The sequence below is a fragment of the Hyaena hyaena genome, unplaced genomic scaffold, assembly GCF_003009895.1.
Source record: "Hyaena hyaena isolate Hyena2069 unplaced genomic scaffold, ASM300989v1 scaffold_67, whole genome shotgun sequence".
NCBI classification, from domain to species: Eukaryota; Metazoa; Chordata; class Mammalia; order Carnivora; family Hyaenidae; genus Hyaena; species Hyaena hyaena.
Window position 1 is genome coordinate 3,224,737 of NW_024080699.1, and position 23,462 is coordinate 3,248,198.

Genomic DNA, 23,462 nt, shown 5'->3' on the forward strand with positions numbered 1-23,462 from the left:
GTGGGGGATGGGGGAAATAGGTGAGGGGGGTGAAGAGCACACTTATCATGATGAGCACAGAGTAATGTATAAAATTGTTGAATCACTATGTTGTACACCTGAAACTAATATAACATTATATGTTAACTATCTTAAAATTTTATTAAATGAAATTTTAAAAAAGCTCTAAGTTTATACTAGTGTCTCCCACTTTAATCTAGCATCACAGAGCTCATTCTAGCTTCTCTCCCTTTGTTTCTTTTTTTTAATTTAAAAAAAAATTAAAATTTTTTGAGGAAAGAGCACAAATGGGGCAGGGCAGAAGGAGAGGAGAGAGAGAATGTTAAGCAGGCTTAAGGCCCAGCACAGAGTCCAACATGGGGCTTGATCTCACCAACCCTGAGATCATGACCTGAGCTGAAATCAAGAGTCAGAGGCTTAATGGATTGAGCCATCCTTTCTTTGCTTTTTTGTAATTTCTTTCTCTTACAGTGAGAAACCTGGCTCCTATAGTCTACACTTTATTTACTTATTTGCTCAACCCTAGAATATGCATTAAGTAGTTTCAGAATTTCCAATCTCTACCCCTTTAAGAAACAAATTTAACAACCAGAGTACAGTATGTCCAGTTCATGCTGCCTTTAGCCTTACAGTATCTAGTTAAGACACTTCTTTTCCCAAAGTATTCAGGTCACCTCCTTTTCCTTCACCCATTTCATTAAGGTCATATCAGACACTTGCAATACAGTTAGATTCATTTGTTACAAATGGAATGCATTCCATTCTGAGATGTGTCAACCTCCTGGATGATGTTTTATTTAAATGACATACACTCCGGGCGCCTGGGGGGCTCAGTCGATTAAGCGTCCAACTTTGGCTCAGGTCATGATCTCACGGTTCATGGGTTCGAGCCCCGCGTCGGGCTCTGTGCTGACAGCTAGCTCAGAGCCTGGAGCCTGTTTTGGATTCTGTATCTCCCTCTCTCTCTGACCCTCCCCTGCTCACACTGTCTCTCTCTCTCTCAGAAATAAATAAAACAGTAAAAAAAAAAATTTAAATGGCATACACTCCACGTCACTCTTCACGGTAGATACATTTCTAAGGATTTTGATCAATGGAGAGCATGTATCCACCACAGGACCACAGACAGCTCCATTACCCTAAACATATCCAACTATGACCTCTGTGGTCCATCTCTCCAACTTCCCCCTACTGGCAGCCACCAATCTGTTTTCTCCTCCTACAGTTTTGCCTTTTCCAGAATGTTGTATAAGTAGAATCATATGAAAGTGTCAATATAGCCTTTTGGGTTTGGATTCTTTTACTTAGCCAAATACACATGAGATTCCTCTATGCTGCATCAATTAACAGTCCATTCCATTTTTTTAAGTTTATTTATTTATTTGGGGAGGGGAAGGGCAGAGTGAGAGAGAGAATCCCAAGTGGGCCCCACACTGTCAGCGCAGAGCTGGATGCAGGACTCAAACCCAAGGAACCACGAGATCATGACCTGATCTGAATTGAAATCCAGAGTTGGACGCCTAATAGATTGGGCCACCCAGGCACCCCAATTTACAGTTCTTTCCTTTGGGGGTGCATGGGTAGCTCTGTGAGTTGAGCATTTGGCTCTTGATTTTGGCTCAGGTCATCTTCCCAGGATTGTGAGATCAAGCCCTGGGTTGGAATCTGTGCTGAATGTGGAGCTGCTTAAGCTTCTCTCTCTGTCCCTCTGCCCCTCTCCGCTGCTTATACTCTCTCTCTCTCTCTCTCTCTCTCTAAAAAACAAACAAAAACTCAGTCTATTCCTTTTTATCACTGAACAGTATTCTCTAAACAGGTTGTTCATCTGTACACCAGCTGAAGACTAGCTTGGTTGAATCCAGTTTTGGGAATGATGAATAAGGCTGTTATAAATATTTACATTCAGGTTTTGGGTGAACATCAGCTTTTGATTTACTTGGATTAATTTCTAGGAGTGGGGTGATTGGGCCAAAGGGTATGTGTATGTTTATCTTTAGTAAAACTAACAAATTGTTTTCCAAAGTGGCTGTACTGTTCCGCATTCCCACCAGCAATGGTTAAGAGTTACTATGACTGTAACCACGTTAGTATTTGACATCATCACGGTGCTTCCTCCTCTGCCTCTCAACAGCCACATTCTTTTTTTTAATGTTTATTTATTTATATTTAGAGAGAGAGCATGTGAGCACAAGCAGGGGAAGAGAGAAAAGGAGAAAGAGAGAGAGAGAGAATCCCTAGCAGACTCTGCACTGTCATCACAGAGCCCAACACAGAGTTCGAACTCACGAACTGTCAGATCATGACCTAAGCTGAAATTAAGAGTCAGATGCTTAACTGGCTGAGCCACCCAGGCATCCCACAATCACCACATTCTATTAATGTCTATTTGCCACATGTATATCTTCTTCTGTCATGTGTCTGTTCTGATCTTTTGCTCATTTTAGAGGCTGCTCATTTTCTTCTTGTTTAAAGAGTTCTTTACGTATTCTGCATACAAGTTTTTTTTTTTTTTTTTTTTTAGTAAGTTTACTTATTTTGAAAGAGAGAGAAAGAGAGAGTGTGAGCAAGCAGGGTAGAGGCAGAGAGAGAGGGAGAGAGAATTCCAAGCAAGTTCCATGTTGCCAGCACAGCATCTGATGTGGGGCTCAAACTCACGAACCATGAGATTATGACATGAGCTGAAACCAAGAGCTGGAAGCTTAACCCACTGAGCCACCCAGATGCCTCTCTGCATTCACTGGATATGTGACTTGCAAATATTTTCTTCCAGTCTGGCTTGTCTTTTCATTTTCCTAATAAGGTCTTTTGCAGTGCAAAATTACTAATTTTAAAAGAGCACAGGTCATTATTTATTCTTTTATAGATGGTGCCTTTGTATCATATCTAAAACCTCATCAGCTGACTCAAGGTCATGCAGATTTTCTTCTATGCTTTTTTTCTAGAAGTTTTTTCTATGATAGTTTTAAGTTAATTTTTGTATAAGATTGGGAGTATGAATTGAGGTTGATTTTTTTTTGCCTACGGACATCTAGTTGTTCGAGCACCATTAATGGAAAGGCTTTCCATTCTGTTCCCTTAATTGACAGATCTATCTTTTCTCCAACACCACATTCCTTTGATGACTGTAGAATCATAGTAACTCTTGGAATGTGATAGCATGAGCACCCGAATTTGATCTTCTTGTTAGAATTGTTCTGGCTAATCTAGTTCCTTTGCCTTTCCATATATATTTTAGAATCAGCTTGTCTGTATCTATAGAAAATGTGTGGGATTATGACTAGAACTGCATTTAGCCTGCTGATCAAATTGGAGAGAGTTGACGTCTTAACAATATTGAGTTTTTAATTCACCAGCGTATTATCTCTCTTCTGTTTACTTAGATCTTCTTTGATTTATTTCATCAGCATTTGTAGCTGTCAGCATAGGGATCCTGTATGTATATTTTTAGATTTGTTTATATAAATTTCTTCTTCTCAAAGAGAATAGAAATTGAAACTAAAACAATAGTACCTTTTACAATGGCACCAAAACCACGATATACTTAGCTGTCTCTTAAATTGTATGCAAGTCCTATATGCTGAAAACTATGAAAGACCGATAAGAGAAATGAAGGAAGATCTTAATAGATGGAGAGAGGTAGCACATTCAGAAGTTGAGACACTCAGTTTGGTTAAGATTTCAATTCCCCTGGGGGCATTTGGGTGGCTGAGTCAGTTAAGTGTCTGTCTCTTGATTTTGACTCAGGTCATGATCTCAGGGTTGTGAGATGGAGCCCTGTGTCAGGTTCTGCACTAAGCATGGAGCCTGCTTGGAATTCTCTCTCCCTCCCTCTACTCTGCTCCTGTTTGAATGCATGGACATGCTCGCTCTCTCTCTCTCTCCCTCCCTCTCTCTCTGTCTAAAAAAAAAAAAAATTTAATTCTCCCCAGTCTAGCTATTGATTCAACACAATCTCAATCAAAATCCCGTCTTTTTTGTTGATATCATACCAAAACTTGTATACAAATGTTCATCGCACATTTATTCCTATTTACCAAAATCAACCAAAATATGCTGTCATTGGTAAATGGTTTAAAAAACTATGGTTCATCCATATAACAGAATACCATTAGGCAATAAAAAGGAACAAAGTAGTGATACACACAATATAGACAGGTTCTAACTGCATTCTGCTAAGAGAAAGAAGTCAAACTTATAAGGTTATATACCATAGGATTCCACTTATATGACATTCTGGAAAAGAAAAAAACTATAGAGCCAAAAACAGATCCCAGGCAGTAAGTGGGAGAGGCGTTAACTACAAAAGGTCAAGAGAAAATTTTTTGGAGTGATGGAATAGTTCTAGATCTTTTTTTTTTTTTTAACATTTACTTATTTTTGAGAGAGAGAGAGAGAGAGAATGAGCAGGGGTAGGGCAGAGAAAGAGGGAAACGACCCAAAGTAGGCCCGGTGCTGACAGCAGCAAGCCCAAAGTGGGGCTAGAATCCACAAACTGTGAGATCATGACCTGAGCCGAAGTCAGACACTCAACTGACTGAGCCACCCAGGTGCCCTAGATCTTGATTATGATTGTGGTTCCATGAATGTTTACATACACTTGTCAAAATTCTTAGAACTGTATTTAACTTGCATATAAATGTTTCTCTAAATTAAAAAAAGCAGAAATCAAAATTCCACGAGTTTGAGTTTCAGACAAAATATGTTAAGTGAAACTAAGTTATGTAATAATTATAATTTTTGACTTCTTGAGATGACCCCAATGAACAGAAGGGCTACGCTGAATTTCATGTCCTTGTCACTTGACCACAGCTGGTTGATCTCAGGATAACCATCTCATTAAGTCTCCTGTAGCCTGATTGCTGCCAAGATTTTTAAAAAAATGTTTAATGTTTTTTTATTTATTTCTGAGAGAGAGAGAGAGAGACAGCATGAACGGGGGGGGGGGTCAGAGAGAGAAGGAGACACAGAATCTGAAACAGGCTCGAGGCTCTGAGCTAGCTGTCAGCACAGAGCCTGACGCGGGGCTCGAACCCACGAACCATGAGGGCATGGCCCAAGGGAAAGTNCAGGCTCGAGGCTCTGAGCTAGCTGTCAGCACAGAGCCCGCTGCGGGGCTCAAACCCATGAACCATGAGGTCATGACCTGAGCCGAAGTCGGACGCTTAACCGACTGAGCCACCCAGGTGCCCCTGCCGAGGTTTTTTACTTGACTCGGAGACCTGCGATAGAAGTTATAGTTGTGTGTGGGTCTACGCGTGGGAGCTTAGTCACACAACGGCAGTGTGTGAAAAGGTCTTAACAGGAACCCCCTGCTGCTTTGCCTGGAGCTGCCTGGGTCAGTGCAGGGTCCGGAGACCACTGAGTGTGACATGAGATGGGGGTGGGTGGGGAGCAGAATGGATATTACCTGACTTACTGAAATAGGAATGTGGCTACTTCAGGTTTGGATGGTTGTTTTGGGGACAGAGGGACTATCCCAAAAGTAGTGGTATAGACAAGATAGTCTCGGCCAGAAGACTACTTTGTGACGCTTCTGAATGAAGCTCTCATTACACATGGTCAAAAGCTGAGATATGAAAACCTGGTTTAGAAATGATTTTAGGGATTTCCAGTTGTCCTCAGAGCCCAGGTATATTTCTTTGAGAAACATCAAAAAGGCATCTCATATTTCCAAAGATGACTACAATAATCCCACTAGACCCACAGGCTCTTGGCCATCACCTTGCCACACAAAAGGGGTGGAGTCTATTCCTCCTCTCTTTGAATCTGGGCTGGCCGTGGAACTGCCTTACCATTACAATGAAGCAGAAGTGCCTTGTGAGACTTTGAAGTCCAAGTATTGAAGAAAACCTGGTAGCTCCTGCTTTTGTATTCTGTGGGAAGCCAGCTGCCATGTAAGAAGTCCAGCTGCCATGATTCCCCAAGTGTGTGAGTAAGCCCAAGCTAGCTCCATGGAGAGGCCATGTGGAGAGGCAGGTGCCTGGCCAGCCCCTAGCTGTTCCTGCCAGGCCACCTGAGCCAGGCATGTGAGTTAGGAAGCCATCTTGGACATTTCAGTCCCAGCACATGAAGGAGCCTAGACTTGCTAAGGTCTGTTTCATTGGTGGCCTTCAAGGAACCTCATCACTCAATATTCATGATTGGGCATAGTCCTCTTCCCTTGAACCTGGGCTAGCCTGGTGATTTTATTTAGCCAACAGAGCATGGACGAAGTTGTGCCAATAGTTGGCCCAAGTGTGGCAGCTTCCCCTATTGCATTTTTTAGGAGCTCTGGGCTGCCACATAAGAGGTCTGGCTACCCCAGCAGAGAATCCACAGAGAGGTTGTGTGGACAGGTCTCTTGGAAAGGAGAGGCCGGGAGACTACATGGAGAGAGAAAGCAGCTCAGACATCACCATTAGCAAGACCAGCAGAACAATAGAACTAAGTCGGGTTCAGGCTACACCATCTTGAGCAAATGTAATGGTTATTGTTTTAAGTCACTCAACTGTGGAGTTGGTTACACAGCAATGGATAAAAAGCAATCAGGTAAGAGAGGGATCTTACAACTTGATATTTAGAATGAAAGTAATAGATGCGCCCGTCTTGCTGGGCTTGGCCATGTGGTTTGATCTGGCTAACAGAATGTGAGCAAACATAATGTGTACTTCTTGCTTTAAGTAGTTAAGATGGGTTGGCTGGGTCTCTTGTGTCTGGCCCTGTGCTGTGAGAAGAACTAGCTGGGTGACCTTTGCTCTTTAGCCTGTGGTCCAGAACCACAAATATGTAGGGCAGGCCTGCTTTGAGGCAAAAAGCACCACAGCCAGTTCACAGACCAGTGAGCAAGAAATACATGTTTGTTGTCAGGAGCCATGGAGAGCTGAGATATGAGGGTCGCTGCTCCTTTAGAATCCAATATGCTTGGCCAACCAAATACCATCTAAATTCTTCCTTCGGCGAAAACTTTGTGGCTTCCAGAAGGGCTGGTCTTTTAGGCTGAATCTCAAAATCTTTCTTGTGCCCAAATCTTTATTGAATGTTGGATTCTGACTCAACATAAACAAGAAGGTGTTAAACAGAAAAGAGTTACATCACAGAATTGCAGATACAGAAATGTGCTCATTTTATTGTCAAAACTCTGAGGAAATGTTTATTGGCCAAGAGTTTTGAGATGTTTGACCAAAGACTGAAGAACGCAGTGCTTATTATTCTCAATTTATTGTCATAGTGATACTGTGCTCAGTATGCTGAGGCTGCTGGCTGGGGTTCTCAGGGGTTGGATGAACTAATGCAAATCTGGTCCAATATCTGCATTATGCCAGGACATTGAAAGGCCATATAGCACCTGGTCAGTGGAGAGGAATTCAGACTGATGACACCTGGAAGTCTCTCCCTTTTTTTTGTTTTTTCTTTTTGGTGTCATTAGGAGTGGATTGATAAGGGAAGTGTGACTCTTTCAAGGCATGCTCCGTGACCTCTGTGTGTAGCTAACACATCTACAGCACTTTCTAGGTGCCGGGCTCTGTTCTAAGGACTTTGTGTGTTATCTCCTTTAATTCTCCAGCAACCCAATGAGGTAAGTAACATTATTATATTGACAAAGTAACCGAGACACAGAAATAGTTTTCTTAAGATGATGCAGCTAGAAAGTGGCAAAGACAGCATTCCCACCCAGCTGTTCCTACTCTGGAGCCCAAGCTCTTGGCTGCCATATTATATAATAGAATTGGATGGGGGTGGGCAGTACTGCAGGGGGAGCTGGATCCTAGTGTTGATGGAGATGGGAGGTGCTGGGGGACCATGTCCTGCATGGTCATGCCAATGAGAGCAGTAGGCACAGTAATCACGGGACAGACACAGCCAGTGAAGGGCCTGGTACTTGGCATATTGCTCTATTTCAAGTGCAGGCCTTCCCCTGGTAGGGCAGCAATATACCTTTACTGTTCTGCCCCCTTTGACTCTGCAGCCCAGGCTAGTGGGGAGTGAGTGGACCACTTCACTAGGCTGTACAATATTATGTTTCATGGCCCTGAGAAGCATGTAGAAGTAAGTTCTTAAGATATCTTGATAGGATACATGTGTGATGGAGAAAAAAAATCAAACTCAATAAGAATACACTTTGGCAAAGTCTGGGCTAATTCAGTATTCTGGAGCCTGTGGGGGCCTCTCAATCCAAAGTCAAGGGCAGGCAAGCGCACCTTGCATTCCCCACCACCAAACGGTACCTGGCTGGCCATTTTGGAAATGTGACGCAGCATATACCACACGACATTTAGAATATTCTGCTCTAATTCATTTTGGTTCTAACAGTGGACAGCTTGGAGCTGCATCTAGCCCGATAGAGGCTGCAGTGCACATCTGGTTACTCTAATCTCATGATCCAGTGAACCTACAAACAAATGTAAGTCTTGTTTGTGTCAATCACTGTGAAGGGTCTGAGATTTTATCCCATGTGCAAACTTACAAGGTCATTCCGGGTGCTGGGTGAAGACACAAGACTCTCAGGACAGAACAAAGGACTGTTTATCACTTTCAGCAATACCAATAGCTGGAATATGGGCGTTTGGGCACCACATTTTGCACCTGAGGCTCAGGGTCACAGAAAGAGGGTGGGGTGACATCTACACGTGTGGTGAGTTACATTGTGTGAAAGGAACCTTGAACTTGGGGAACTTGAATCTTTTATAATAGGCAGTAAGCATGCTGCCTTTTGCTCTAAAAAGAGACATTGTCTTTATTACACAGTGGTTGTGCCTGCCCATTTGCCTCGGATGCCTTATATGCTGCCATGGTTTTCTTCCATCTCTGCCACTATGTATACCAATGCAAGGAATGGGGCAAACCCTCTCCCCCCCACCCCCCACAAATGAGAATAGTAAAGCCCTGATGAATTTATTCAGAAGTTTCCAATCAGAAAATCTGCAAAGAAGTTATTCTCATTTCTACATACATTGAAGTTTTGTATTATGTCAAAAAAAATTTTTTTTAGTTACAAATGGGAGACATGATATTCTTTTCAGTACTTTGCGACTTTATTAGTTTCAATCCCTCATGATTTGCCGGTGACCGTATCCTCAACTTCACAAAAACAAGTGAGGCAATGGGTTGATGTTCTGGAATTCACTGCATTATTGTTACTCTGTCATCCAGATATAGGTGATCTTATGATAAGGAGAAAGTCTATTGAAAGTTCATGCACAAAGACCCCTGGACACTGGCTGTTTCCCAGGCTGGATAAAATGTATGTTCTCCGCCATTATCCCCAGTATACGGGGCTATTCCCTATCGCTGTAACATACTCATTTGGGAAACAAGGGATGGAGAATGAATGGTTCTTTTTAAGATTTTGCTTAAGAAAATACTCCTGAGATTTCTGCTTTCTGTACCCTGAGCTTTGGGCTCTGACAGTCAAGTGGTCTCTCCACCTAGTGTAGAAATGCTTCCAGCAGTGAACATGATATTGATATTACTGAATTGGAAACCAACACTGCCATATAGCCTTCTTTGGTTCCTAGTATATTAGGAAAACAGGCAAAGGGAGGATTATTGATCTCACTGGGAAAAGTAGAGATGCTATAACACAATGAGGACCAGCATTAACCTGGGTGGATCCTGGGCCACAAAGGTTGATTACCAAAAATACCCAAGGATAAGGATCAATGTAAAGTAATGGACACCCAATAACCAAAGGGCAGGTTTACCAAAGGCTCAGACCCTCTGGAAACGAAGATAGTTCATTCTCTTGGGCAAAGGATCCCAGTCAGCTGAGCTGCTGAGGTTCAAAGGGAAGGGAGCACATGGAAGGTATAGTGAAGGGAGAAATCTAGTATCAGCTTTAGTATGTGTTACAGAAACAAGGGTCATAAACTGTATTCACATTTCTTGTTTTCTGCTAAAGTGTTCTAATTATCACCATTTACCCCCTTTGCAAGAAGAAACTAAGAGGGGCGCCTGGGTGGCTTAGTCGTTAAGCGTCCGACTTTCGCTTAGGTCATGATTTCGCGGTTTGTGGGTTCGAGCCCCGCGTCGGGCTCTGTGCTGACTGCCAGCTCAGAGCCTGGAGCCTATTTCAGAGTCTGTGTCTCCCTCTCTCTCTGACCCTCCCCTGCTCACTCTCTCTCTCTCTCTCCTAGAAATAAATAAAAATATTAAAAAAAAAAAAAAGAAGAAGAAGAAGAAACTAAGAGAAATTGATAGTACCTAGACTTTGGATTGTCTTTTTTGGGAGAAGAGGTGAGCGAATATGTGGGTGCATGTACAGTAGCTGGATTATTTTAAGGAGCATCATCTTTGAATGTACAGGAAGACACACGTGTGTGTCTATGAACCATAGCATAGAATCTTAGGTCAGATAACTTACTGATGGCCACATGGCTAGTAAGTGATAGAGCTAGATCAAAACAAGGCCATAAGATGTTAATATCAGGGTCAACCAAGTGTGGATTATAGGGAAAGCCTCTGTACTATCTTCACAACTTTCCTATAAACCTAAAACTATTCTAAAATTGTAAACATTTTTAAAAGAAAAAAAAAAACCCAGGCTGTTAGACCCTGGAACTTACCCTTTTAACTACCGTGCCATGTTTTATCTCTAGACCTCTGGCCCAAGCGACACTCTTAAGTTGAAAAACTCTTGTTTCCTAGGTCCCCAAAAAGTTCTCATTCTTGCCCATGACAAGAATCGATTGTCCAGATTTTGTTAGGATTATCTTTCTATAGTATTCTTCCAATAAATGTCCCCCCCCTTTTTTTTAACTGTTTTTTTTAATATTTTTATTTATTTCTAGGAGAGAGAGAGAGACAGCGTGAGCAGGGGAGGGTCAGAGAGAGAGGGAGACACAGACTCTGAAATAGGCTCCAGGCTCCGAGCCTGCAGTCAGCACAGAGCCCGACACGGGGCTCGAACCCACGAACCGCGAGATCATGACCTAAGCGAAAGTCGGACACTTAACCAACTAAGCCACCCAGGCGCCCCTAAATGTCCCCTTTTTATACAATCACTTTCTATTATGTGCAACCAAACAACAACAACTAACAATTATAGTACTCATGGAACCAGGCACTGTTCTAAGTACTTTACATGTATCTCTTCATTTGGCCCTCACAATAACCTACCTATTAATAATCTACCTGCAACCTGTCAGCTAAGTATTAAGACTACTTCCTTTTTACAGGTGAAGAAACTCAGGCACAAAGAAGTAACTTGCCCAAGTCACAAATGGAGGAAGTGGCAATCCTGGATACCTGGCTCCTGGGTCTGATTCTTGGAGCCACCTTGCTCACTGCCACCTCAAGAGAACTTTACGGATATACAGGCAAAGCCACAGTTTATAATGGAGGTCACATCTCCCCCTTTTTAGCTACTACTATATGGTTTTGAAGTTGCTTCAAGAAACCCAAATGGTTTCGTCTTTAATTCCCATGAGGTTGTGATAGCGCACCTGCGGATAGGTGTCTTCCACACCTGCCTTTCTCTTGAAGGACTGAATTCTGCTTATTTTCGTTTTTTGAACAGAGCAAGGCTCAGGTGTTCTGATCCCACAGAATGGGCTCCATCAATAAAAGCTAAAACGTACAGAAAAGCCATTCCACACAGAGATGGTTATTTTACAGTTTTCTGAAAACCTCAAGGAAAATCTATGTAAGTGTTAACATAAGAAATTTTCCACGTATTTAGGGGCACCTGGCTGGCTCAGTCAGAAGAGCATGTGATTCTTGATCTCGGGGTTGTGAATTTTAGCCCAATGTTGGGTATAGAGATTAGATAATAAATAAATAAGAAATTTTCCATGTATTTAAAATAAGAGAATAGAATGGCAAACGTTTGACAAATAGAAATTTGAGTTGGAATTCTGCAGTACTTTATCTCATTTTTATATTCACATTTAAATATATTGTTCTAGGAGTTGTCTAACAAAACCAAGAAATAAAGAGAGAATTGTGATTATCATTTGTTCGCTATTCAGATGTTCATCTATGAGGCAGCTGACTGATGCTGAGATTTGATAAGTTCACTTTGTTTGTTGTCATAAAGTTTCGGCACATTTCACTCGGGTGGATGTTACGTATTTGAAATATAAACGTAACAAAAATCAATCCCCCCAGCACTACAGCTGTTGCAACAGCAATAAGTGTGTGTCCTGGAAATGGCAATGGTACTTCATCGACATAAATCTGCAATGGAAAAGCAAAGTCCGTTAGCTTTCTGAATCTAGTCATTCAAAACACTGAACTTTCTATGATTTCTCCAACAGTAGAGATACTATTAATCAATTTACCAAACTTCTTTTTTTTTTTAATGTTTTATTTATTTCTAGGAGAGAGAGAGACAGCATGAGCAGGGGAGGGTCAGAGAGAGAGGGAGTCACAGACTCTGAAACAGCCTCCAGGCTCTGAGCTGGCAGTCAGCACAGAGCCCGACGCGGGGCTCGAACCCACGAACCGCGAGATCATGACCTAAGCAAAAGTCGGACGCTTAACCGACTAAGCCACCCAGGCGCCTCTCAATTTACCAAACTTCTCCTCAGCTACATAAGGATATTCGGCACCCGCAAAGCCTAGAAATAGTCACTTGACAATCCAGCAAGAAATGATTAGCACACATACAGGATCCGAATTCTATTTACCATCCTATACCTTCATCATCGGTCTTTAATGGCAGAGGTAGGCAGGGTACGGCAGGGAAACGTTCTGTGTTCAGTGATAGAGGAATGGACAGGGTGCTTCAGGAACACAGGTAGGGAATGACTAACTGCCTAGGGTGACCAGGGATGGCATTTCCTGAGCTGGAAGAATAATTGGGTCCACAGAAGAGGAAGAGAAGAATGGTCATTCCCAGGAGGGAGAACCAGTATGTGCTCTTTCAAGCTATCATCTCTTTAGAAAATCCTCTATGTGCTAACATAGGGAAATGTCTGTATATTCAAAATGCTTCCTACACCTGAATGGGTAACTAAGGATAACCAATAAAAACAAGTTCCTAGAAGAGAGACAGGGTTGTTAACAGAAAGACACAGAGGCATCTTTTTCTCCGAGACTTGAATCAAGGATGGGCACCATTTATGTTACATGTAGAAGTGGGGACAGACAGTGAGGTGGTTGAGTCCGGTGACTTCGTTTTTCTCTGTGAGGCAGGAAACAAGCTCATATATTGAGGTAGAAGAAAGCAGAGATGAGTGGAAATAAGACAGTGGCAAATGTGGAAAAATGCCGAGGATAAGAAAAGGGATCAATACGCTGCTTTAGGATATAGCTTAAATTAAAGTCACTACCACCCTCCCTCTTAGTGACCTAAGGAGGGATGCCTTTTCTTAGAAACAGCCCGGGCGCCTGGGTGGCTTAGTCGGTTAAGCGTCCGACTTTCGCTTAGGTCATGATCCCACGGTTCGTGGGTTCGGGCCCCGCGTCGGGCTCTGTGCTGACTGCAGGCTCGGAGCCTGGAGCCTGTTTTAGTCTGTGACTCCCTCTCTCTCTGACCCTCCCCTGTTCACGCTGTCTCTCTCTCTCTCCTAGAGATAAATAAAACATTAAAAAAAAAAAAAAGAAACAGCCCTTGAATGCCATCAATTCTTTTACAGTTTCTCTCACATTCGTTTGTTCCATTCCATTTTCAGTCCTGCTACTGTGAGCTTTATTGCTTCACTTTGTATAAACAAACCACTTAGCCTCCTTTCCACCCTGTCAGTCCAGGGTGACATAATAATATTGCCAGATTCATCTTTGTAGGACAGCAGTCTGTCCATAAAACACTTTTTTTTTTTTTAAATAAGCGAAGCTGCTTTATTTGCAACGAAAAGAATGCTGACCACAGGGAGCTGATACTGGACATGGGATGTTGTAAGCAGCAGAATTTAAAAGGTGGACCTGGCTGAGTGGTATGGAGAGCTGTGAGAAACCATTCTTTCCCATCCAGGCAGATAATTATCTTTGCAATAATGGATCAGCTGGTCTAACCATCTCCTGCGGTACTTTAGAGCCAACGGTGTGTGCTCAGTGGTACAGGCATTGTTGGGAATTTGATAGAAAATATTAGTTACTGAATTGATATTCTACTCATGATCTTCTAGGTGGTACTATAAGAAGACAAAAATCTTCCTTTTAAGCTGGACCATCAGAGGAGTTTAGATAATTAGCTTTGTTAAGAAAGATCTAATCTGGGGCACCTGGATGGCTCAGTTGGTTGAGTGTCTGACTCTTGATTTTGGCATAGATCATGATCTCATGGTTTGTGGGATAGACCCCTGCGTTGGGCTCTGTGCTGACAGCATGGAGCTTGCTTGGAATTCTCTCTCTCTCTCTCTCTCTCTCTCTCTCTGTGTGTGTGTGTGTGTCTCTCTCTGTCTGTCTCTACCCCACTCATGCACTCACATGCTTTCTCTCTCTCTTTCAGAATAAACTTAAAAAAAAAACCACCCTCAATTTTCCATTAAAAAAAAAAAAAGGAAAAGAAAGAAAGATCTAATCTGTCTGTGGCCAATGAGAGAGACAGTTATATGCTACATGTAATTGCAAAAGTGAATTTTCTATGCAGAAGTTAGAAAGAGCCAGAGGAAACAAGCCATTATAATCATGGTCTGTTTGGGGTTTGTTTCCAGCTTCCTGTTCTGCCTCCACAGTGTCGGGTATCTCCACAGCCCTCCTGGGTGAGAACAGCACTTCCTGGGGCTACAAGCTTTTTTGTTCAACATCGTCAAGAAAGAGCAAATCCATGTCCCAGCACTTGGAGCAAAAATCCTGTGATTCATTCTGACTGGGCTGCTGTACACCACGTGTCCATCCCCAAACACCTTTTTGCAAAAATGTTTAATAGCTCCTTATTGCTGATAGGAATGTTCTAAAGCCCTCATTATAACATTTAAGGTCTCCCACAATTTGACCCTGACCTCCGCATGTTCTTATACATAATCTTGCATTCCAGCCAAATGGCCATAAGCTATTCAAGAGATAATTTATACTTTCCCTTATCTGTATCTTTGCTGCTATTCTTCCCTTCATTTGCCCATTTTTACCTAAAATAAAATTTGAGTCACCTCACCGGACACTATAAAAATTTCACTTGTTCAGTTAGGCCATCCATTATTTTTTGAGACTAGACACCTGTATCACCTCTGAATTCTGTATTCTCCAGTTAAACTGCCTCCTCGAAAGTTCTTGAAAATAGTTTTTCTCCAAATGTTTCCCTTCCAATCTTCTTTGACTATCCAAATATTCCACACCATGTCTCAAAAAAGGTTAAGTCCCAGAATCATAAAAGAATATATTCTGGACACAATGTGTCTTTGCTGCCAAAATGTTTCAATTTGCATTTCTTAAACACAAAGCATTCACTTCAAGGGCCACCTTGTAAATACCAAAGTCAAGGAATTAACACTGAGACAATGCTGTTATCTAATCTACAAATGTTGTTCCAATTTTGTCAATTATCCCAATAATGTCCTTTATGGTGCACAAAAATCTCTGTTGCTTCAGGATCCCCTGCTTTCAAAAGCAGGTTTCAACAGTCATGAGAAACTTTACACTCTTTTTTCTACTGTTTCTTGATGATTCTCTTTCTTTATTTTGGAGAGAGAGACAGAAAGACAGAGACAGAGAGAGAGAACACAAGCAGGGGAGCAGCAGAGGGAGAGAGAAAGAGAGACTCTTAAGCAGGCTGCATACTCAGGACAGAGCCTGATATGGGACTCAATCCCACGACCCTGGAATCATGACCTGAGCCAAAATCAAGAGTCAGACACTTAACTGACTGAGCCACCAAGGTGCCCTGATTCTTTTTTCTTTATTAACCGTGCAATCATTTCCTCTTTTTTTTTCAAGAACAATTTTTTTAATGTTTATTTTTTGAGAGACAGAGCGTGAGGGGGAAGGGGAAGAGAGAAAGGGATACACAATCTGAAGCAGGCTCCAGGCTCTGAGCTGTCAACACAGAGCCTGATGCAGGGCTCAAACCCACAAACCGTGAGATCATGACCTAAGCCGAAGTCAAACACTTAACCTACTAAGCCACCCAAGCGCCCCTTTATTTTTCTTTCATTCTTCTTCTTCTTCTTTTTTCTTTTTCTTTTTCTTTTTTTTTTTGGTTTCTCTTTCATTCCTAAAGCTTTGTTTCCTTCTGTTGACACTTCTTTCCAGCATGAAGAACTTTATATATTTTTTCTTTAAAAGAGAGTTTCTACTCAGGGCAGCTTATCCTAATTTTCATTCATCTGGGAATGCTTTTATTCTTCTTTCATTCCTGAAGGACTAGATATAGAATTCTGGATGGGCAATCCTTCCTCCCCAAATTACCCCTGTCTCCAGTACATTTAAGGTGTTAGACAACTTTCTTCTAGCTTCTATAGTTTCCGAAGAAAATATCAGCAGTAATTGAAATTGTTGTTCACTTATATGTTGTTTGTCTGTATTTTTTTTCCTTATCTTTGATTTTTAGTGGTTTGATTATGATGTGTTTATACAGGATCTCTCTAGCTTATTCTGGATTCATTAAGCTTCTTGAATATATAAATTTATGTCTTAACCAAATTTGGGACATTTTCAGGCTTTATTTCTCTTTCTCCTTCCCCTCCCCTCTTTCCTCCTCCCCCTCCCCCCCATCTCTTCATCTTCCTCCTCTCTTCTTTCTTCTTTTCCTGCATTAATCCTTTTTTTCTGTCCTTTACTGACTTTGGTGACATAAAGGTCAGACCTCAGACCTCATAGGTTCCTGATGCCATTCTCTCTCTCTCTCTTTTTTTTAAAGACACATTTATTCAGCATCATGAGGGGTGCCTGGGTGGCTCAGTCAGTTAAGCATCCGACTTCGGCTCAGGTCATGATCTCACGGTTCATGGGTTCGAGCCCTGCGTCGGGCTCTGTGCTGACAGCTAGCTCAGAGCCTGGAGCCTGTTCCAGATTCTGTGTCTCCCTCTCTCTCTGACCCTCCCCTGCTCACGCTGTCTGTCTGTCTGTCTGTCTCTCTCTCTCTCTCTCTCTCCCTCTCTCTCAGAAATAAATAAAAAAAATATTCAGCATCATGATCAGACTCTTACATTTAGCAATCAACAGCATGGGTGCAAAAAAATTCTGTATTAAAACCCTTTGTTGGATTGCTTTACACTTTCCACAGAACAGAAACTAAAATAACCTGTTGTATGATTAGTCACAAATAGAGTCCTCGAGTGTTTTGCCTGCACACGTGAGTACCGTCTAAAACATGTCTTCTCTGCAGCAGCTGGGCCCTGCCTCCACGGTGCTTGGCTCAGTTCACACATCTGTCACAACCTGCAGCCTCCCTGTCACGTCTCTGGCCCTCTTCTCCTGCTAAGCTTTGTGTCCTGGCAGGAATGAAAACCTTCTGCCACCACCACAGCTACTGCTGCTGCTACTGGGCCCACCATAACCCCCTTGGTTTTGTGGTTTGGCAAACTATTGGCCTCCACAGCCACAGCAGCCAGATCTTCTGCCTCCAAAATCTCCTCCTTTCCCAGGCCCAAAATTTGAAGATTGTTGTAACTGACAGAATCATTATAGCTTCCACCACCTCCAGAGATGCTTCTATCATTTCCAAATCTGGTATACCCATCCCAGCTGCCACCATATCCACCACCACCTCGACTGCCACCGAAGCCACCTCGCCCACTGAAGTTTCCTCCAACACCAAAGTTGTCATTCCCACCAAAACCACCTCCACGACCGCCACCAAAGTTTCCAGAACCACTTTGCCCTCCTTGGATGGATAAAGCACTAGCCATCTCCTGCTTACACATTTAAGATGTTGTGAGGGATGCCTGGGTGGCTCAGTTAGTTAAGTGGCTGATTTTGGCTCAGGTCATGGTCTCACAGTTTGTGGGTTCAAACCCCATGTCAGGCTCTGTGCTGACAGCTCAGAGCCTGGAGCCTGCTTCAGATTCTGTGTCTCCTTCTCTCTCTCTGCCCCTCTTCTGCTCACACTGTCTCTCAAAAATAAACATTAAAAAAAAAAAAAGATATTTTTGTTGTGAGACTCTGAGTCCTGTTCCACATTCTTTGGAAAGTGCTATTGTTGTTTTTAAAGTTTATTTATTTATTTTGAGAAACAGAGACAGTATGAACAGAGGAGAGGCAGAGGGAGAGGGAGAGAAAGAATCTTAAGCAGGCTCTGCACTGTCAACACAGAGCCTGATGCGGGGCTTGAATTCACAAGTGAGATCATGACCTGAGCCAAAATCAAGAGTCAGCTGCGTAACCAACTGAGCCACCCAGGTGCCCTAGTTGGGGTTTTGGTTTGTTTTAGCCTTTGGACACACTGGTTGAGTTCAGAGACCAAGTTCTGCTTTACTTTCTGTGGTGGCTCCATTGTCAGTTCAGTTTTCAAAACCTTTGCTCTGCTAGTGTGGCTTCCTGGTTTCTATGTCACATAGGGGTTATTCTAGAACTTAAGTGGTGTGTCTATTGTATTTTTATTTTGAAGCCTTTGCTATGCTTCCTTTTTTCTTTTTGTTTTGAGTTACTATATTTTCACCAATTTTATTTTATTTGAGTTTTTAAGGTTTTATTTAAATTATAGTTAGCTAACATATATCTGCAGCAGTGCGGACTTATTACTGGGGCTAGCCTTAGGGCAGGATCAGGATGGAAAAGGAGAGGGGCAGGGAAAGAGGGAGAGAAAGAGAGAGAGATCTATTTTTGACAATGTGGTATCAGTTTTCCATAATGAATGAGCCATTAATTGATTTAATCAAATCTTCCTTGCCCCCTAAGCCTCCAAAGGTAGCAAATGTCATTATACAAATGACCAAAATTAAATTATTGCACATCATGGGGTAATTTGGGGACACCGATTTTGGTTCCCAATTCTTTCGGATCCTGATAGCTTTAAGTGTATTAAGACTACTGTCACAGCGATGATTATCGAAGGGAAGATTGGAATGGAAACCCCATCCCCCAATAGGGTGTGAGGAAGCGCAATAAAATTCTGAAAACTGAGTTAAATATGGACGATGGAGAGAGAATAAAAACAAATTCAAGCACTTATTTAAATTTTCCCAGCGCGGTCCTGCTACCTGTCATGTACTCTACCTTCATCATTACTGACAATGTCACCACCATTCTTCAGGATCCCTTGTCTCCAAGCCTCGTGTATCACATAAATTATGCTGTTTTTCTCTTTAGTGTCTCCTGCACTGACACTTGTCATGTTACTTCCCCAGCCACCACCCCATCAGTACCTGGTGCATTTACTATACCTGAAATTCTTCAACTAAGTTACAAAAAGTGACCCCAGGAACAACGGACACTCTGAAGTGAAAAAGTTCAGAGCCCTGTGGGGAAAAAAAAAAAACACCTGGTCATTGGCAGCATGAACACCCATGTACGTTCAAGCTAAAATACACACTGTGACCACTTTCCCTACAGATGATGCATAGAAAAATCCAGTCCCCTTCCTAAGGCTTTTATGCATCTACTTCATGTATCAAAATAAAAGTGGAAAGAGAAGGACAATAGCTGATACTTCTTTTTAGAAGGAAGAAACAGAGACACAAAACCTAATATGGCCTCGACAAGTAATTTGGGCTTATCATCATATTCATGGTTTTGATATGTCCACTCATTTTTACTTTTATAATTACCTAGATTATATTAATTTCATGTGTCTTATGGGTAGCTGGAATCCGAAGACATACCTGTGTACATCCAGATGAAGTATACCAAACCCATTTATCCCCTAAATCTTGAGACAACTTTTCTGCTCTACCTTGAAAAACAATCTATTAGTTTTGCCTATTAGTGCAAAAAAATAGTAAAATGTTACATTTAACTTTTAGATACCTTTTGAAATAATAATATCAAGAGAAAGGGAGGAAAAAGAAACACTTCTCCATATACCTTAAAGATGCAATTTCTACCACTGATGGACATCGATACTTTAAAACATAAACCAATCTCAGTGTAGACATACATATTTTATCTGAACTCAAAAGAGGAAAGACAAAAATGTTGTCAACTTACCTTTATACTTAAGTTGAGGCCTAAAGGATTATACACAGGAACAGTAAGATGTGGTTCTAAGTAATCTTTCAATTTTTCTACATTTTCTGGTACACTGTGTTCTGGAAGTACATGAAGTATATTTTAAGCACATTATGCTGTTGTCACATTTTGCGTAAAACTTATTACAAACATCAAGATACAATGAAGGATCCTACTCCATAACATGGCCAAATTATCCTAGACTTTCAGTTCTGCCTGACTTTATAGAAAATGTACTTAGCTAACAATGCATCTTCTCAAGGACATTGTCAAGAAGGACAAGACAGACGTCTGACCACATTATTCAGGCTGACCTTTTCTTCCAGCCCTATGCTTTTTTTTTTTTTTTCATAGTTTATTGTCAAGTTGATTTTCATATAACATCCAGTGCTCATCCCAACAAGTGCCCTCCCCCATGCCCATAACTCCCCTTCCCCTCTCCCCCACCCCCATCAGCCCTCAGTTTGTTCTGAGTATTCAAGAGTCTCTCATGGTTTGCCTCCGTTCCTCTCCCCAACTAATTTTTCCTCTTCTCCTCCCCCATGGTCCGCTGTTAAGCTTCTCCTGATCCACTTATAAGTGAAAACATATGGTATCTGTCCTTCTCTGCCTGACTTATTTCACTCAGCATAACACCCTCAAGCTCCATCCACGTTGCTACACATGGCCAGATTTCATTCTTTCTCATTGCCATGTAGTATTCCATTGAATAGATAAACCACATCTTCTTGATCCATTCGTTCGTTGATGGACACTTAGGCTCTTTCTGTGTTTTGGCTATTGTGGAGAGTGCTGCTATGAACATTGGGGTCCATGTGCCCCTGTGCATCAACACTCCTGTATCCCTTGGGTAAATTCCTAGCAGTGCTATTGCTGGGTCATAGGGAAGATCTATTGTTAATTTTTTGAGGAACCTCCACACTGTTTTCCAGAGGGGCTGCACCAGTCTACATTCCCACCAACAGTGTAGGAGGGTGCCCGTTTCTCCACATCCTCGCCAGCATCTAGAGTCTCCTGATTTGTTCATTTTAGCCACTCTGACTGGCATGAGGTGGTATCTCAGTGTGGTTTTGATTTGTATTTCCCTGATGAGGAGGGACACTGAGCATCATTTCATGTGTCTGTTGGCCATCTGGCTGTCCTCTTTGGAGAAGTGTCTGTTCATGTCTTCTGCCCATTTCTTCAGTGGATTATCTGGTTTTTTTGGGTGTGGAGCTTGGTGAGTTCCTTATAGATTTTGGATACTAGCCCTTTATCTGATATGTCATTTGCAATTATCTTTTCCCATTCTGTCGGTTGCCTATTAGTTTTATGGATTGTTTCCTTTGCTGTGCAGAAGCTTTTTACCTTGATGAGGTCTCAGTAGTTCATTTTTGCTCTTGATTCCCTTGCCTTTGGGGATGTGTCAAGTAAGAAGTTGCTGCGGTTGAGGCCAAGGAGGTTGTTTCCTGCTTTCTCCTCTAGGGTTTTGATGGTTTCCTGTCTCACATTCAGGTCCTTTATCCATTTTGAGTTTATTTTTGTGTATGTTGTGAGAAAGTGATCTAGTTTCATTCTTCTGCATATTGCTGTCCCGTTCTCCCAGCACCATCTGTTAAAGAGGCTGTCTTTTTTCATTGAATACTTTTTCCTGCTTTGTCAAAGATTAGTTGGCCATACATTTGTGGGTCCAATTCTGAGTTCTCTATTCTATTCCATTGGTCTATGTGTCTGTTTTTGTGCCAATACCATACTGTCTTGATGATGACAGCTTTGCAGTAGAGGCTAAAATCTGGGATGGTGATGCCTCCTGTTTTGGTTTTCTTCTTCAATATTAGTTTGGCTATTGGGGGACTTTTGTGGTTCCATACAAATTTTAGGATAGTTTTTTCTAGTTTTGAGGAGAATGCTGGTGCAATTTTGATTGGGATTGCATTGAATGTGTAGATTGCTTTGGGTAGTAATGACATTTTAACAGTATTTGTTCTTCTGATACATGAGCATGGAATGTTTTTCCATTTCTTTGTGTCTTCTTCAATTTCCTTCATAAGTTTTCTATAGTTTTCAGCATACAGATTTCTTATGTCTTTGGTTAGGTTTATTCCTAGGCATTTTATGTTTTGGTGTTTTTTTGTGTGCAATTGTGAATGGGATCAGTTTCTTGATTTCTCTTTCTGTGCTTCATTGTTGGTGTATAAAAATGCAACCGATTTCTGTATGTTGATTTTGTACCCTGTGACTTTGCTGAATTCATGGATCAGTTCTAGTAGGCTTCTGGTGGTGTCTGTCAGGTTTTCTATGTAGAGTATCATGTCATCTGCAAAACCTGAAAGTTTGACTTCTTCTTTGCCAATTCTGATGCTTTTTATTTCCTTTTGTTGTCTGATGGCTGATGCTAGGACTTGCAGCACTATGTCAAACAGCAGTGGTGAGAGTGGACATCCCTGTCGTGTTCCTGATCTCAGGGGGAAAGCTCTCACTTTTTCCCCATTGAGGATGATGTTAGCTGAGGGTTTCTCATAAATGGCTTTTATGATGTTTAAGTAAGTTTCTTCTATCCCGACTTTCTCGAGGGTCTTTATTAAGAAGAGATGCTATGTTTTGTCAAATGCTTTTTCTGCATCTATGGACAGGATCATATGGTTTGTATCTTTTCTTTTGTTAATGTGATGTATCACATTGATTTGCAAACATTGAACCAGCCTTGTAACCCAGGAATGAATCCCACTTGATCATGGTGGATAATTCTTTTTATGTGCTGTTGAATTCAATTTGCAAGTATCTTGTTGAGGATTTTTGCATCCGTATTCATCAAGGATATTGGCCTGTAGTTCTCTTTTTTTCCTGGGTCTCTGTCTGGCTTGGGAATCAAAGCTAGCTTTGTAGAATGAGTCTGGAAGCTTTCCTTCCATTTCTATTTTTTGGAATAGCTTGAGAAGAATGGGTATTAACTCTGATTTAAATGTCTGGTAGAATTCCCCAGGAAGCCATCTGGCCCAGGGCTCTTATTTGTTGGGATATTTTTGATAACTGATTCAATTTCTTCACTAGTTATGGATCTGTTCAAATTTTTATCTCTTCCTGAGTGACTTTTGGTAGTGCATTTAGGAAACTGTCGATTTCTTCTAATTTGTCCAGTTTGTCGGCATATAATTTTTCATAGTATTCCCTGATAATTGCTTGTATTTCTGAGGGGTTGGTTGTAATAAGTCCATTTTCATTCATGATTTTGTCTATTTGGGAGCTCTCTCTTTTCTTTTTGAGAAGAAAAGTTTATCGATTTTGTTTATTTTTTCAAAAAACCAACTGTTTGTTTCATTGATCTGTTCAACTGATTTTTGGATTCTATATTGTTTATTTCTGCCCTGATTTTTATTATTTCTCTTCTTCTACTGGGTTTGGGGTGCTCTTGTTGCTCTCCATCTAGTTCCTTTAGGTGCGCTGTTAGATTTTGTATTTGCGCATTTTCTAATTTCTTGAAATAGGCCTGGAGTGCAATGTATTTTCCTCTTAGGGCTGCC

General features: G+C 41.6%; 1 protein-coding gene across 1 annotated transcript in view; it reads right to left on the reverse strand.

Annotated features, from left to right (window-relative positions):
* Positions 1–11,893: 11,893 nt before the first annotated feature.
* Positions 11,894–23,462, reverse strand: part of CATSPERB (cation channel sperm associated auxiliary subunit beta) — a 120,003-nt gene continuing 108,434 nt past the window's right edge. Inside the window, exons 26-28 of the mRNA XM_039232511.1 lie at positions 19,942–20,042; positions 19,179–19,253; positions 11,894–12,153 (exon numbers count right to left, since the gene is read on the reverse strand). Of these exons, the coding sequence (XP_039088442.1) occupies positions 11,950–12,153; positions 19,179–19,253; positions 19,942–20,042 (380 nt within the window). The 3' untranslated portion in view covers positions 11,894–11,949. The remainder of the gene's footprint in view (positions 12,154–19,178; positions 19,254–19,941; positions 20,043–23,462) is intronic.